At 41.6% G+C, this 18168-nt stretch overlaps 1 protein-coding gene across 1 annotated transcript in view; it reads left to right on the forward strand.

Moving 5' to 3' along the window:
* SNX3 (sorting nexin 3) overlaps nucleotides 1–17488 on the forward strand; it is a 61297-nt gene extending 43809 nt beyond the window's left edge. The window contains exons 2-5 of the mRNA XM_075338365.1: nucleotides 10648–10743; nucleotides 15545–15669; nucleotides 16207–16341; nucleotides 16445–17488. Coding sequence (XP_075194480.1) covers nucleotides 10648–10743; nucleotides 15545–15669; nucleotides 16207–16312 — 327 coding nt within the window. The 3' untranslated portion in view covers nucleotides 16313–16341; nucleotides 16445–17488. The remainder of the gene's footprint in view (nucleotides 1–10647; nucleotides 10744–15544; nucleotides 15670–16206; nucleotides 16342–16444) is intronic.
* Nucleotides 17489–18168: the final 680 nt, after the last annotated feature.

The raw sequence follows: 18168 nt of genomic DNA on the forward strand, positions 1-18168 counted from the left end.
GACTGAGAAGGATGCGATTATTTCCTTGCAAAAAAACTCTAACATCATAATAAAAAATTCTGACAAGGGGGGGGCAGTCGTAGTTTTGGATACTGGACTTTATGAAAGGGAGGTATTGACTATGTTACAGGATTGTGATACCTACAGGAGAGTCGATCATGACCCCTCTGCAGATATAAAAAAAATCCTTGGAAAAAATTCTAGAAGAAGGCTTACATTTGGGTTTAATTGATGAAAAATTGAGAGATTATCTTAATCCATCTTATTGTTTAATACCACTATTACATGCCTTACCCAAGTCACATAAAAACCAATTTCCCCCAAAAATGAGACCGATTGTCTCAGGTATAGATTCTTATACTGAACATCTAGCAGAGTGGTTGGACAACCACCTTCAATTTCTTCCTAAAATGTCTCCTGGCTATGTCCTGGATAGCAAACATGTGTTGAATATTATTTCTCAGATGAAATGGCAAGATAATTTTAGTTGGTTAACTTGTGATGTGCAATCATTGTATACATCCATTCCACATTCTCTTGCCATTTTAGCGTTGAAAGATTTGCTAAAAAAATATTCTGACTACTCACTTGAATTACAGGACTATTTGATTGACGTAACTGAGTTTTTACTCAAAAACAACTATTTTACCTTTTTAAATAAAGGGTATATTCAGTTACAGGGATGTTCAATGGGCGCACGGTTTTCCCCCTCTCTAGCAGGCATATTTATGTTTTGGTGGGAAGAACAATATATTTTTAATCAGTGCAATCCTTTTTTCTCGGATATAGCACTATATCTGAGATTTATAGATGATTTACTTATTGTATGGCAAAATCCAAACAAAAAAATTGAGGATTTCATATCATATATTAATAATAATGCCCATAATCTTTTTTTCACTTTTTTTCATGATGTATCAAAAATTAATTTTTTGGATATACAATTCCATGGGAAGGGTGATAATGGAGAAATTAATTGCAGTCTTTATAGAAAACCCATATCAGGCAACTCACTATTACATGCGGGAAGTTGCCATCCAAAGCATGTTATAAATAACATCCCTACAGGTGAATATGTCCGTGCTAGGAGATGTTGCAACACCCAAAATGGTTTTGAGGTAGAATGCAGCACTATTGAAAAAAGGTTTTTGGCAAGAGGGTATAAAATGACAAATCTCCAGAAAGCCAAAACCAAGGCAATCAAAGTGAGTAGGTCACAATATTTGGACATGAATAAAACCAGAGATAATCCCCAGAAAGAATTGTCAGTTGTTTTTTCAACAACATACAGTAAGAATTATTATGATGTAATTAAAATTATTAAAAAATATTTACCCATTTTATCTACAGATGACACATTACACAAAATCTTAAAAAATGGAGTTAAATTTGTTTCAAAAAGGAACATTACATTGGGATCCATGTTATCACCTAGTGATCATATGAATAGGTGCGGTTCCACTAAAAAAGAAAAAAACACTGGCAATTGGTTACCTAGCACAGGCTCTTTCAAATGTGGCCACAGATCGTGTGGACTATGCGGTTATATGTCAAATGTGAAGGAATTTTCTTCATTTTACAGATAAAAAAACGTATAAAATAATGTCACTCATAAACTGCAGTTCAGACCATGTGGTTTATTTAATATCGTGTACTATTTGCCAGTTACAATATATAGGCAGCACTTGTCGTTCTCTCAGAAAGAGGATATCTGAACACATTTATCATGTTAATAATGCCACCACCAGAAAATTATCAGGAGCGTCTCAACATTTTCGCGACGCACATGCAGGTGATTTAACAGGCATGAAAGTCAATGCCATTGAAAAAATTCAACTACCTAGAAGAGGTGGAAATTTGAAAGATATCCTCTTTCAGAGAGAAATAAAATGGATGTTTTTAATGGGCACAAGATTTCCGAAAGGTTTAAATAAAAGAAATGAATTGATGTTTGCATATTAATCTGGCTAAAAAAACTTTGTATATATATATATAAGTGTTATAAGCAATTATGGAGTGATATAACTCAAGGGGTTAATGTTTTTGTAATTGTCTTGCTCTCTCCTTGCATTTGATCACATGTTTGGGTTCAGCCCTTTTTAAACAGTTCTGTGACTAGATGGTTTAGAGACTGAATAAGAACTGGATGTTCGAAACGCGTCCTCTCTGACATGGGCTTGACCACCATAGCATGGACTTTTTAATGATAAGAAAATAAAGGAATTTTTATTTTAAAGAACAAAATGCCTGGAGTTTTGTGCTGGTGAAATCCTTCAACCAACTAGTGGATGGAGTATGCTGAGCCTTGTAGTTCTGCTCCCCCTTCCTCTAGCATACAGTCCTGGATGCAGGATGCTGAGCCTAGTAGTTGTGCAGCTGCTGTCTGCTCTCCTGCATACACTAGTGGATGGAGGATGCTGAGCCTTGTAGTTCTGCTCCCCCTTCCTCTAGCATACAGTCCTGGATGGGGGATGCTGAGCCTAGTAGTTCTGCAGTTGCTGTCTGCTCTCCTGCATACACTAGTGGATTGAGTATGCTGAGCCTTGTAGTTCTGCTCCCCTTCCTCTCCCTCCAGCATACAATATTGGATGGAGCATGCTGAGCCTTGTAGTTCTCCAGCTGTCTGCTCTCCTGCATACACTAGTGGAGAATGAAGGAGAACAGATTGACGCAGGAACTAATCAGATTTTTTTTTTTTTCACCAATCTTTAATGGCATTGTTCAGTGATAAAAAAAAAAACCCACAGAAAAACGCAGCAAAGCGCGGTAAAAATGCATGCGCTTTTTCAATGCGTTTTGCGTTTGTGCGTTTTTTAGTGGCCATAAACGCAGCGTTTTTGATGCCACAAAAAGTCTAGTGCGCACATACCCTAGGAGTGCAGCAAAATATAGACCGAGATCCTGATGTCAAAAATGTTTCATGTGCTGCTCGGTTTGACGTAGTTTTGATAAGATCTCTATTTGATCAGTGTGAGGTCTGTATAATTCTGCTCCCACCACTGATTGGCAGCTTTCTGCCTATGCACAGTGTGCTCCGAAAGCTTCTACACTGTGTTCCAAAATATTATGCAAAAAGAGTTTAGGAGTGATAAGGTTAGACATTTTTTGTTTGTCATTTAAACTCATTGATGGTGATGTGTGTCAGGGCTCTTTATATCACTGAAAGCAATTGCAGATACCTGTGCAAGTTAGTTTGGAAGGTGTCCAGATAAAGGCAAGACTACTTAAGGCTGTTCCACATTATTAAGCAGCCTACATTTTTGGCCAAAATGGGAAAGAAAAAGGATGTCGGCTGCTGAGAAGCAACAAATTGTGGCGTATTTAGGTCCAGGCATGACTACAATCATCATTGCCAAGACACTTCATCCTGATCATCGCACAATCAAGAAGTATGTAGCTGATTCACATCACACACGTGTGTGTGCTGATAAGGAAAAATTGAGGACTCTTTCCAACAGGCAATTGCGTCAGGTTAAAAGAGCAGCTGCTAAAATGCCTTGTTATAGCAGCAGACAAGTTTTTGAAGCTTCTGGTGCCTCCAACGTCCCCCGAACAACAAGATGCAGGGTCCTTCAGAGCTTTGCATCTGTGCGTAAGCCATCCTGTCGACCACCTCTATCCACTGCACACAAGCAGAAACGGCTCCAGTGGGCCAAACAATACATGAAGACTGGCTTCCAAACGGTTTTGTTCACCGTGCCATGCAACGCTCGATGGTCCAGATGGATGGAGTAGAGGATGGCTGGTTGATGGACACCCCATGAAAACACGGCTAAGGCGCCAACAAGGAGGAGGTGGAGTAATGTTTTGGGCTGGAATCATGGGGAGAGAGATTGTCGGCCCCTTTAGGATCCCTGAAGGGGTAAAGATGAACTCCATAATCTATGTGGAGTTTCTAAAACAGCACTTCCTGCCATGGTTCAGGAGGAAGAACCGTGCATTCCGCAGCAAGATCATTTTTATGCATGATAATGCACCGTCTCATGCTGCAAATAACACATCTGCATCTCTGGCTGCTATGGGTATAAAAGAGGACAAACTTATGGTGTAGCCACCGTGTTCCCCTGACCTCAACCTCATTGAGAACCTCTGCAGCATCATCAAAAGGATTGTCTATGATGGTGGGGGCAGTTCACATCTAAGCAACAGCTCTGGGAGCGTATTCTGTCCACATGCAAAACAATTGAAGCACAAACCATCCAAAAACTGACAAATTCAATGGACAAAAGAGTTCAGAAGCTTCTTTCAAACAAGGGGTCCTATGTGCAAATGTAACATCACCTAGAATTAAGTTTTGACTTGAAAACTGTTTGATTTCATTTTGTAATAAGCTGATAATGCTTATAATTTCACAAATGACCGTTTTGTTTTTCAAAATAAAAAGGTTAAACTCTGCTGTGCATAATAATTTGGAACATGCATTTTGAGTGTTTAATATTTTTAAAAATATACTGTTTTCATAGGCATTTTGATCAAAACCATTTCAATTATACTCGAATAGTAGATGACTGGAAAATAACAATGACTGCAATTCATAAAGTTAATTTAGGAAAATATGAAAAAATATTTTTTGCATAATAATTTGGAACACAGTGTAGTCAGTGGTGTAGGCGGCATTATTTAGGGCTCCGCATTCAGAGAACCGGTAGGTCTGCAGCAGAAAAAAAACAATGCTTTTTTTTATTTTATAGTCTTTTTGATTTTATCAAAGATGACGTACGATTTTATCAAAGTTGACATAGTTACTTACTGAATATTGAAGAACTGTAACCAAAAAGCAGCTGATCATTTTTCTGCAGGTAATATAGTCATATCTCGGCATGGCTAGTAATGGTACGGGGGTTTAACATTGCTATTCCTGCGCTGCTGCTGGCGGTTTCTCAGCAATTTTTCATTTTTCCAACAAAATTTACAAAACCCATTTTTTTATGGACTACAAAACATTTCAAGTTGGCGTCAAAGACTTGGTGACAGAAAATACCCAAAAGTTACACCATTTTAAAAACTGCACCCCCCAAAGTACTCAAAACCTTATTAACTCTTTAAGTGCATCACAGGAATTTAAAGCAATGTTAAAGGAAAAAATGTAAACTTTTTTTTTTTTTAAACAAAAAATGTTCATTTAGCTTACAATTTATTTTTTTTCACAAGGGTAACAGGAGAAAATGCATTGTACAATTTGTTGTGCAATTTCTCCTTAGTATGCCAATACCCTATATGCGGTGGAAAACTACTGCTTGGCTACACAGCAGGGCTCCGAAAGGAAGGAACGCTATTTGACTTTTGGAGCACAAAATCGTCTGGAATTGATAGTGGACCCCAGAGCCCCTGATGTGCCTAAACAGTGGAAACTCCCCACATGTATCCCCATTTTGGAAACTAGACCCCTCAAGGAATTTATCTCGATGTTTGGTGAGCAGCTTGAACCCACAGGTGCTCCATAGCATTTTATAACGTTGAGCTGTGAAAATAAAAAGTAAAAATTTTCCCACAAAAATGTTGCTTTAGCCCCCAATTTTTTTCAACAGTGTAAGAGGAGAATATGCACCTTACAATTTGTTCTGCAATTTTTCCTGACTACACCAATACCTCATATGTGATGAAAAGCTACTGTCTTGGTTTTACGGCTCAGAAGCGAAGGAGCACCATTTTGACTGGAATAGATTGTGATTGCTGTGTCACATTTGAAGAGCCCCTGACATGACAAAATATCAGAAAACCCCACGTGACCTCATTTCAGAAACAACACCTCTTAAAGAATTTATCTATGGGATTAGTGAGCATTTTTAACCCTCAAGCGATCCATGGAATTGTATAATTATGGACTGAGTAAAAATTACCTTTTTTTTTTTTCACCAGGAAGTTGCTTTGGCCCCAAGTTCTTTAATTTTCAAAAGAGGTTGTCGGGGAAAATGAACAATGCAATTTTTCCTGAGTATGCCAATGTTCTATATGTAGTCAAATACTACTGTTGAGGCAAATTGCAAAGCTCAGAAAGTAAGGAGCGTCATATTGGACTTCGTATTTTGATATAATGATTTGAGGGTGCTATGTCACATTGGCAAAGCCTCTGTGGTACCAGAGCAGCAGAACCACCATAACTGATCCTGACACGCCCAGCTCCAGGGCTGGGGGGTACTCGTTACCAGGCCGGACTAGTTTGGTGATGTCACGGTAGCGTGACCCTCACTGTGTCTTTCAATAATAAAAGGATGATGATTATGATGATGGGAGTTGTAGTTAAAAGTAAAAGTTTGTGATGCCACCTGTGGTACTGTGGCTATGTGGGCCGCCGCTGCTCTGTGTATTTCCCGTGGCAGATCATGATGGCGCAGCTGAGGGGATATTGCTCCCCACAGATGGAGCAGGACCCCAGAGCAACCGTGGGAGAGTCTATTTTTGGGCAACTGATGGGCTTCAGGGTGCAGGGCCAGGATTGTGGACCATAACTGACAAGGACTGCAGTTTCGTTACCTTTTACTTTACTTGATAACCGATGAGGAAGTCCTGGGAGACTGGTACAGGTGGTGATGTTAGTGGTCCGAATAGCCTAGAAGCAGTCGGGGAAGCCTCCCTGGCCAGGTGGGTGTGAGGGCCTATCCACTACGCTCTTTCCTAGTTTTCAGGGCCCCTGCTGCGTTAGCTAGACTGAGGCCCTCTCCTCTGTAATTTGTGGTAATTTTCTCACCCGTATGGCAGGCTGCGCTAGCATCGCAGGTACCGCTTTACTGACAGCGGCTCCCGGTTCCTTATCTGCAGCTTTGCCTTCAGGTAGTCTGTGGGGGCCAGGAGACTTGTAATCCTCCTGCCCTCCAGCTTTAGCTTCCAGGGCTCGAGTACCTGAGCAGCCACAGACTTCGGTGTCTGGTTTCTAGTGTGCCCTTCTGGGGTGAGCTGGCTTAGCCTCACCCCCCAGAGTCTTCCTCTCTTTTTGCCTCTTTGTCAGACTCTGTCCCCCTAGGCCGATCTTCTCTCGGCTCCCCGACCTCAATAAAATCCGGTCTGCTCTCCTCAAACTCCTGGCTCGGACTCCTCTCTCCAACGGTCAACTCCCAACTGTCATTCCTCTAACTCCTCCCCCAGGTCAGAGCTTCTGGGAAGCTTCCTAGAACACCAGGTTTAGAGCTCCCTCTGCTGACTCGGAGTAGGAACTGTGTTGAATGGGTTTTTGTTCTGTGGTATATTATAAAGCACACTAACTGGGTGCCAACTGTTTACAATTACAGTTCTGGATATTCACCGTCCATACCCTACAGTCTTTTCTCAACATATTTGTTTGCATTCAAATAAACAAGTATATTTACAATTTTAACCAATTTACATTTCTTCATGCACTGCTTCACTATTCTTTGTAATGAATGGTAATTTGTCCCTTAGTGCTACATTGGGACCTACGTAGTACTGGTGGTGATCCCTCACTACCCGGTGTGTATACTACCTCAATGTTGCAGGTATGCCTAGCTGGTAGGGTTGACAATCTCCTACGAGTTCTTAAGCATGCTTTACACGGGACGACAGATTGTGCGATTTCACAATCGATCGTACCCGCCCCCGACGTTTTTGCGTCACGGGCAAATCGCTGCCTGTGGCGCACAAACTCGTTTAACCCCCGTCACACGCACTTACCTTCCGGACGACCTCGCTGTGGGCGACGAACGTCCACTTCCTGAAGTGGGAGGGATGTTCGGCGTCACAGCGACGTCACACGGCAGCCGGCCAATAGAAGCGGAGGGGTGGAGATGAGCGGGATGTAAACATCCCGCCCACCTCCTTCCTTCCATTAAGCCGGCGGGTGCCGTGGGACGCAGGTACGCTGTGTTCATCGTTACCGTGGTGTCACACGGAGCAACGTGTGATGCCACGGAAACGATGAACAATCTGCACCCATGAAAATAAACAAGATTATGAATGTTAACGACGAGTACACTACTCACGATTTGTGAGCGATACTGCGTCGCTCAGAGGTGTCACACGAGACGACGACATGCGCTATGCCGGATGTGCGTCACGAAAACCGTGACCCCCGACGACATATTGCACAATATATCGTCTCGTGTAAAGCCCGCATTAGATTCACCATAGGCATGACAGATTTGCCGTTGGCGGGGGGTTGATTCTACGGGTCCACTGCTGATGGGGCATCTGTTTCTGTAGCTGCTTGTTCTTCAGGTTGGTCTTGAGGTTCTACTGCTTCAGATAAGACTATTTGAGGGAAGGTTAAAACAGGTACCACTATGGCTTGGTTCACCTGAGTCCATATTTTGGGGAATTCTCAGAGGATGGTTTGGATTGTCTCTACTTCCTTTTCTATAGGTTGGGGAATTTTATTGGTCTTCTTTCTTAATCTTGTATTGGTTTGGGCATGTCTTCAGGTGATCCCTTGAAACACCTTGTGAAGTTCTTCCTCCATCTTTGCTGATGAGACACACCTTGTGATTGTCAAAGTTTGAAGACATTACTGTGTAGGGCTCAGCTTCCCACTGGTTGTCTAATTTGTGTATCCTCCGCTTTCTTTTGAGGACCTGTTCTCCAGGTGCTAAGGGAGTTGCTGGGGCTGTCTGATTGTAATTCTTTTCTTGTCTCAGTCTGGCTTGGGATAAACTTTTCTCGACACATTCTTGGACATTGCGGTACTATTGCTGCCGCTCAGTATCTCAATCTCCATGTGGTTGGATTGCTTCAGGTGCTAAGACTCCCATGTCTAAGTCTATGGGTAATTTGCCAGGTCTGGCTCGCATCATGTAGGCTGGAGTACAGTTAGTGGAGTTCACCTGTATATGGTTGCATAAGTCTACCAGATCCGGCAACTTCTCTGCCCACAAATTTCTTTCTTCAATGAGCAAAATCTTTAGCAAGTCTATGACCACCTGGTTCATTTTCTCACATAATCCATTGGTTCGGGGATGGTACGGCATCGGTCTGATCTTTTTGCAGCCGTACAGTTGACAAAACTCCTGGAACATTTCCACTTCAAATGCTGGTCCCTGGTCGGTTAGCACTCTTTCAGGGTAACCATAAGGCCGAGTGATTCAAGCATTACCTGGCTTCAGCAAAGTTTACCATCTTCACGGACAACAATCTGCTGACCCACTTGGAGACAGCAAGGTTACAAACTACACCCCTCAATGAATTAATCTAGAAGTGCAGTGATCATATTGACATCACAGGTGTGTCATAGAATTTTATACTATTGGGCAGTGAAGAAAATATTACATTTGTACCCCCAAAATGTTTGTTTTAGCCCCAGATTTTATATTTTCACACAGGGATTGAGTAAAAATGAAGCCAAAATTTGTCACAATTTCTGCAGAACATGGCATTACCCGATATGTGGCTGTACAGTACTGCTTAGCTACAAGGTGAGACTCAAGGGGGAAGGAGAGACATTTTGATTCTTGAAGTATAAATTTTCATACAATAGTTTGCGGACTCTATACATAGCCCCTAAGTGCCAAAAGATCAGAATGCCCCCTCAAGTGACCCCATTTTGGAAATTAAACCCCACTGGGAATTTATCTACATGTGTAGTGAAGATTTTGACTAAATGGGTGTTTTCCAGAATGGATGTTGCTGAGTGAAAAATTGCAAATCTGCCATTGTAGTGCCCATATATTGTGCCCCACTGGTGCTTCTAGGGACAGACACCGTGTAAATTAAATGGGCTCTCCTCACTAGAGAAATTCCAAACTTGTGGATGTTATATGTCGTTTAGGTACACTGTGGGGCTCAGATGGGAGGGAGGCATTTGCATTTGGGGGGACAATTTTGCTGGGTTTCTGTTTTAGGGGGGAATAGTTGTGCTTTTCCAGAGTCTTTGTGCTACCAGTAACATAGAAGCCCCCTATATTTCTGTTTACTATGGATCTCAAAAGAATAGAGGGAAAAAGAAAATGAATTGTGGTAACTAGTTATGCGTGACCCCTACCATGCTCAGGTGCTTGGTACTCAGCCATCAGTTGGATGTTCAGATGGGTTCGACTTGTGTACAGAGTATAATGCAAGTCAATGGGAAACGCAAGCATTTTTCTGTAATTTATAGTCTTTATTCATTTTATTTTTTTTTTCTCTCCTCCACTGATAAATTATATTTTTTAACTCACTGGTGGACACAGACAGAATAAGGCCCCATGTGCAAGAAAAGTATATGCGCCCTTTTTAGTCCAATAACCCCTTTTTATAATGCACAATTTTCCCTGTTTTTGAGGTGGAAATGTGTCCCCTCACCTCTTGGCCCCTGTGTGGTTGCACCAATTGTATGTTCGCCCCTGCTTAAACCCCTTAACACAATACGAAATAACTACGTCATTGCAAGGGTGCTTGTGTATGAAAGAAGGCTCAGGAGTTGAGCTCTCGCCACATGCACTAGATGCCGGCTATAATATATTGCTGTCATCAGTGTCTAACAGCAGCAGCCAGAGCTGAGCTCTGATCGCTTTTGTTAACAATTTAAATGCCACTGTCAATCTCCACTGCAGCATCTAAATAGAGTGGTTGCTCTTGATTGCAATCACCTGTTTCCATTGGCTGGGGGGGTTAATTTAAGAGTTAATGAATTCACCATCATGGTCGTGTTCGAAGGCTGTCTTTGTGCTGATTTAAGAAGATAGTTGCTTTAAAGTAAGTGATGGTTAATATTTTGTGTTACAGACTAATCTGCCAATTTTTAAACTGAAGGAATCTTGTGTCCGCAGAAGATACAGTGATTTTGAGTGGTTAAGGAGTGAACTTGAAAGAGAGAGCAAGGTAAGAAATAAGATTACCCAATGTACATTTCATTACCTGTGTTTAAAGCAGATCTATTACTAGATTTCACAACACAAACCGAATACTATAAATCATAGACTTTGAGAATCCTTAAAATTATGAAGTTTCCCTTCCAAATATTTACATGAGCATCTTGGCAGTGTGAGATTTATTTTGTTTGCTTCATGAAATTTAGTGAATTTTGACACTTATAATTATAATACAATACAAGAGCCATAAGCTGTAAATGTCCGGATCCGCGCAGTTTCAGCACTATTCCCGGGCCCGTTCCGGGCCCGGGATTCCGGCTGCACGATCCGGAATCTGCAATTAATAAAAATGTTAAAAATCAATAAATAAATAGCGTTTCATACTTACCAGACTCTGTCATGGCGGCACACTTGCTTCCGGGTCGCGCTTTCACTTCCTGTGCTGTGCACGCAGTCTCACAGCTTTCCGTGTTTTCCCCGCCCACCGGCCGTCCTCTCAGCTGTGATTGGTTCCTGGCTGATGCGCCCCCCAGCCTGTGACAGTCTCTGCCGCGGTCATCGCTTATCGCGGCTCAGTAATAGACTGCACTCAGAGCGGGCGGTCGTGCTCTATAGCTGCTCACTCTGAGATGTAGCAGAGCCGGATGTGTCGCCGCGGGACTTCTCCTGTGGATCACGTCGGAGCTGCAGGGTGTTTCGGGTTAATAAAATGGTGAAGGAGGAGTGTTTTGTATTTTATTTCAAATAAAGGATTTTTTCTGTGTCTGTGTTTATTTATTGTCACTTACAGGTTTTTGTGATGCAGGTATCTGATAGACGCCTGTACCATCACAAACCTAGGGTTTAGCAGCAGCTATGTGCCGCTATTAACCCCTGCTATTACCCCGACTGGCACCGCATCACGCCAGCGGGAAGAGCCGGTATCGCACACCGGTATGTCGCATCTAACAGATGCGACATACCAGACGGCTGCGGGCTGAGGATATACCAGCCTCCAGCCGGCGTTATCTTGGCTGGATATGAAGATTAGGGGGACCGCACGTTTTTTTTGTTTTAAACTTTCACCGGAATCACACGTGCGAGGGGCTCTGGCAGCACCCGGCAGCCTCGCACGTGAGACTCCGGGCACTGGATAAACAGCACAGATACTGCACGATGGCTGGGGCTGCAGCCGAGCGCTATAACTGTGCTGCCGAGTGTGTTTACCACCGTGACCGACAGTGCACTGCTTTCCCCGCCCACCGGCCGTCCTGGCGCCTGTGATTGGTTGCAGTTAGCTGACACGCTGCCACTCAGGATGGGGGCGTGTCTAGCTGCAACCAACACACGCCGGTGGGCGGGGAGAACCATGAATATTGAATTGTCGGCTCCGGAAGGTAACCGCGTGACCCGGAAGGAGTGTGCCGCCATGACAGCGCCTCGGTGAGTATGCCGCGCTCGCTCCTAGCCCCTCCACAAACGTTTTTAACCCTCCGGATTCCGGTCCCCATTGACTTATATACCGGAGCGAACTTATTTTTAAGTCTGTTAACGACCCGCCAGCCCCGGATTATTGCCATCCCGCTCAACTCTATCATTGAGCATTGAAAAGGAAGATTTGACATTAGACTACAGCTCCTGTATGAAGACATATTGCAGTCATTACATGTGGTCTAAGGATGTCTTCTTTTTAGATCATCCACAGCATAAATCCACAGGTAAAACTATTGATTTTTTTTCAGTGGATCTGCATTCAGATCAACATTGTAATCGAGTGGTGCTAAACAGAGGCTTTTCAGCACTAAAGTTGTAGTAGCAATTGATGTACTATGGACTTTAAAATATACAGCACATTCTTTTTACTATAGTGGAATATACAATACAGGTATAACCCTGCGTAACAAAATTTCATCAAAGTCGAATTTCATCAAAGAAAGGCTGTGTTTAATTAAGTGAATATGTGAATTTGAACATCCCAGTTCACAAGACAATTATTCAATTGATTAATGTATTTCTATATCGGACAATGAAGCAGTCGCAAATGTCAAAAATGAGTGCTTGAGCGTCATTTTCGGTTATACTGACCAGAAACCTCACAAACAAAACCCCACACATTGTCCCCCATCATAGTCTCAGTCTCATTATAATGTTACCAGATTCTGTCAGCATTTAGGTGAGCTATCTGTGCTTATATCCTGATGAGATCTTTAATATGTAAATGGGGATTAAAGGGTCAGTCTGGCACCTAAAAAGTCCTCCTTAAATATTTATCTTTAGCCCCTAACCGCTTGTGTAATTAGCTTTATTGTAAAATGGCCAAACCTTCCTGGACCCATTCAGACGGGGACGATACAGGAAACTACTGTATTTTTTTGGACTATAAGACGCACCCTTTTTTTAGAGGAGGAAAAAATAGAAAAAATAAATAAATTAAAAACGTGGTCATGACACACTGTTATGGGGGGGGGGGGGGGGTCTGCTGCTGCCATTATTATGGAGGTAATAATCTCCCCAAATTCTGTACTCCTATCCCCAATTCTGGGCCCCCATCGTGTGTGTGTGTGTGTGTGTGTGTGTATATATATATATATATATATATATATATATATATATATATATATATATATATATATATATATATATATATATATATATATATATATATATATATATATATATATATATATATATATATATATATATCTCTCCAACCCTGTCCAGGTGTACAGGAATGCCTTTATATACTAAATTTATTTATTGCCTTAATTTTACAGATGTGATGCTCACCTACCTTTGTTTGGTTCTTTCTCTGCACTAGAAGCAAAGTCTCCCATATCTGAAGAGGACCTGCAGTGGTGTAATGAAGAGGCGCAGCTCTGTGCTGCTCTGGTCCACCCCTCTTCATTACATCACTGCAGGTCCTTGTTCAGCTACGGGAGACTTTGTTTCTAGTGCAGAGGAAGGATCAAACTGAAAGCAATGTGAGCACTCAGTACAGAGACTGCGGGCTGTGCTGTGATGGTATGCCGTGCTCTGGCTCTGACACTGCAGTGATCTGCACTTCCTCTGGGCCAGACATAACTGCAGCGGCACCCTGCTCCTGCCTCCTAAAAAGCGGACACAGTCTATCCAGCCACTGCAGGAAGCCGGTGGCTGGAGCACCCATGTGTGTCCACTGTTTACATTAAACAAGTATTGATTTGCTGCTGCTCACATCCGCTTCTAGTCACTGACAGAAGGGCACACGTGGTTTCTCCAGCCGTCTGCTTCCTGCATCAGCGACCCTCCCTACCTACTGTGATCCCACTCCACAGCTGCTCCCTCCCCACAGCTCCCTACCCCGCAGGTACCCCGCTTTGACATTCAGACCATAAGACGCACCCCACACTTTCATCCCAAATTTGGAGGAAAAAAAGTGCGTTTTATTGTCCGAAAAATACGGTAGTAAGTAACTGCAGCGCTGTCCCCTGATGACGACTTGTTTCAGGAGGGGCGATAGATACTGCAGGGAAGTGAGTACAGCCCCAGCCTCCTGTAATGTCATGTTTGAGACTTTTCTCAAATTAAAACATCACAGGAAATACAGTAAAAAGACACATATAGGGAGAAGGGTAGGGTAGTCTAATATATAAAGCTGAATGTACAGTATGTGTGTGTGTATGTATGTCCGCTAAAGGAATCCGCACCGTCGCATTTACAATCACGAAATTTTGCACAGATGCCTCATGTGACCCAGGGAGCGTCGTAGACTATGTTTTGACAGAAAAATTTAACCCTGTGCTTTACAGTTAGTCTCTAAAATCCTGCTGCCATTAAACTGAATGGAGGTGGGAGCTATAGGTTATTAATAGCAACTGTCAGTGGTTGCTATAGGAACACAAACTGTTAGTTGAAGCTTATGCGTGAGGTTATATGATGTCGGTGGAGGGATGAATAGAGAGACAGAAAAAGACAGACAGCCCGGTGAAAGAGACAGCCCGGTGAAAGAGACAGCCCGGTGAAAGAGACAGCCCGGTGAAAGAGACAGCCCGACCGACAGGCAGACAAGGAAAGAGACAGCCCGACCGACAGGCAGACAAGGAAAGAGACAGTTACTATCCCGGGCAATGCCCGGGTACTACAGCTACTCTATAATAAAGTTAAGCACAAAAGTGTTAGAGTTTAAAGATAGAAAGGACATTTTAGGTATCGATCCACCCCTTTAACCCTGCAAAACCAGTGTTTTGACTTAATAAATAGACGTTTTTACACCGTGTGCGCATTCATGGAAAATGGTTCAGGTAGGAAAAGTAGTGTGTGTGTGTGTGTATATGTGTGTATATAATATATATATATATATATATATTTATTTTACTGGTTAGCGTCTGATGTCATATAATTGGCCAGTGGAGTAAGTGTAATGCTCCCTATAGTTTTACAGTTAAATTCAATTTTTTTTTTTCCCTAAAATATCATGTAAATGTATTTTAATTTGAATTTAAAATATGGCAGCCAGCTTTGTCATGTGAGTGAAGAAGTCTAAAAAAAAAAAACCTTCAGGATTGGTGACTCCTAAAGCTTGTTACCAAATAACACAACCTTCTTCCTGAAGTGGTAGAGTTGTAGCTGTTCAGCAAATAATGGGTTATGCTACTTATATTTATATTGCTGCAATAACTAAGTTATAGTTTTAGAATTTTTTAAGATTCTCTGAAAGTGATTCTTTCCATCTATTGGCCTTATTTTGTACTGTAGACATATTGGGTACCATATTGGAAAGACTCAGGACCCCAGAGATGCTGCTGAATAAATTCTGTCCTCCTGATTTCTTTATTTCCTCCGCTTTTTCTTAGGTTGTGGTGCCCCCTCTACCTGGCAAGGCTCTTTTTCGACAGCTTCCATTCAGAGGAGATGAAGGAATCTTTGATGACTGTTTCATTGAGGAAAGAAAGCTAGGACTTGAGCAATTTATAAACAAGTAAGTGTGATCCACTGTGTCTCAAGTGCTAGGAAATGATTCTGCAATGTATAAAAGACTCTGTTACAGGGGGGCACAGTTTAATCCCTGCACTGAATGAGTTAAAACAAATCCTCCTTATTGCTGACCTTCTGTTTGTTGTGTATAGTTAATGTATGCAGATTGCCTGCGAAATTGATGGCGCTGAAACAAATAGTTACGTGCTATACCATAGCTTTCCCTGGTTTCAACATATGCCCTATTGCTGGAACAATGCCGCTTACAAAGCCTGGGTAATCATTTGCATTGATTGCAGATTGTGGTATTATCTCTAGTTGTGAAATGTGCCCAGTGTATTTAATCACCTTCTTCTTTACATCACTGCTGATTTCATGCGATACCTTAATATTTTCATATAATATGTAGGATTTAGGTGTAAATGGATTCATAGAGCAGAATTGCCCTTGAAATATAAGTCATAGTAGTGATGATGGCATTGTAAGACTGTGTCTTAAATTTGTTGTAATTTAATTTTTTTTTTTTTTTAATGTTCTGCAGAGTTGCTGGCCACCCGTTGGCACAAAATGAACGTTGCCTTCATATCTTTCTTCAAGATGAAATTATCGACAGGAACTACACACCGTCCAAAATAAGACATGCTTGACAACCGGAAGCAAGTGAAATCCTATGACTGTAAAACATTATTTTATTATATTGTTGGCATGTTACAATCTGCTGTAATAAATGTAACATTACTAACCTCCATATTACTCCACAATGTTACTTTTCATTTCAGCTCCGGAAGCGGGTTCAATTGCCACTAAAGAATATGATCACACACACTGAACCTCAAGGTGCTTGGACAGGATTCTCTGATGTTGTTTTTTGTTTTTCTTTCTTTTTTTCTTTTTTTTTTTAATACTTGTTCTACGCCAAATTGAAACATGACAACATGTATTTCCAGCACTACAGTAATGATTCAGGCAGTGACAAGAGGCTTGTGTTCATAAAGGGTTCCCTAAATCAGCATGTATGTTGTAAAAGAAGTCATTCGTGATGGAAAGACAAAAGTGTTAACTGAGTTATATTCAGTTGTGTTCAGGTCTTCCATGAAAAGTCCATCTCTGTGGGCTTCGTAGCTTGCCTGACATGAGCCTCTCGCACTAAGAAATGTGAAAGTCCTTATAGTCCGTCTCCCCACGTCAGGAATCTTTCAGCATCTTTGTGGATAATGTCTTATTATTTTGCCATGTCTTCTCTTTTAGTGTTTGTTCATGTTTAGCGTGATCTGGGTTTTTGTTTTTGTTTTTTTTTTTTCATTTGGAAAGTCATTTTTCAATTTCTGCCTTTCCCAGCTGAGGACTTGGATGAAGTAATGTTTGTTGAGGACCAAGATCACTTTTCAGTAATCACTGATTTGATTGTAATGGATGCTCACTATAGTTGCCTTTTTTTCTTTTTATCATAAAAGCTGCTTTCACCTTGGCAGTGATGCTACTTGTGGGATTACTGGCAGTTTGTTCTTAATTGGAAAACAATCTAGCAACTACTTTCTCCCCACACATTATTTATCATATATATCTAGGAATAATTAGATTGGCAGCTAACTAGCACTAACAAAGACTTTCACTAGAATGGTTCTGCTTCATATTATCTTGTGCCACTATCGTACTCTTTATATCTTCACGTGTAATCTTTACATACTGAAATTCCTCAAAGCTTGCAAAAGACTTTATAATAAATGTTACAAAGAAATTTATACAAGTATTAAACATCTTTATATGACTTGTTTGAATTTTTGAAATACAAGTATGAAAATAAAAATCTTTTATTTACAATGTTTTTGCACATTTACTTTTCTGGTGTACCCTGTACTTCTTTCTTTTTTTTTTTTTTTTTTTTAATTCTGTAGCATTTGTTTCTGCTGGCTAACTAATCTTCTGAAGATCACTAGTTAGTTTCTGGCTTTGCAGGTTGTCTGAGTTTTGCATAGATTGTTGCTTAGGCAGACTAATTTAGTTTTGTTCTACTATCCTACACTAAAAAAAATGTATTGGCACGAATTTTTTTTTATATACCGTATTTTTCACTTTTTAAGACACACTTTTGTTCCCCCCAAATTTCGGGGGAAATTAGGGGTGCATCTTATAATCCGGGTTTATATATATATATATATATATATAAGTCCAGGGTAGGTGGGGGCAGCTCTGGAGTGCTGCTAGGGGCTGGTGAAAGCTGCAGGAGAGGCAGCGGGAGATCTCCTGCTCACGCTCATATAATATGCACTGCCGCTGTCCATCACCGTGGTGCTGAAACCGCACCACGGTGATGGGCTGGGGCAGTGGCTGATATTATATGTGCCTGCGCCTCCCTTTGATGGCACATGCCCTCCCGTGTTACATATGGCCCCCATGCTGCTGCTCATAGTAAAATAAAAAACTCTTTTGATCTCCCGGTGTCTCTCTGGTCTACTGCTGCCGCTATGATCAGGCATGCAGAGATGATATCACTCTGCTGTGC

This window comes from Anomaloglossus baeobatrachus, chromosome 3, assembly GCF_048569485.1.
Source record: "Anomaloglossus baeobatrachus isolate aAnoBae1 chromosome 3, aAnoBae1.hap1, whole genome shotgun sequence".
Classification (NCBI taxonomy): Eukaryota; Metazoa; Chordata; class Amphibia; order Anura; family Aromobatidae; genus Anomaloglossus; species Anomaloglossus baeobatrachus.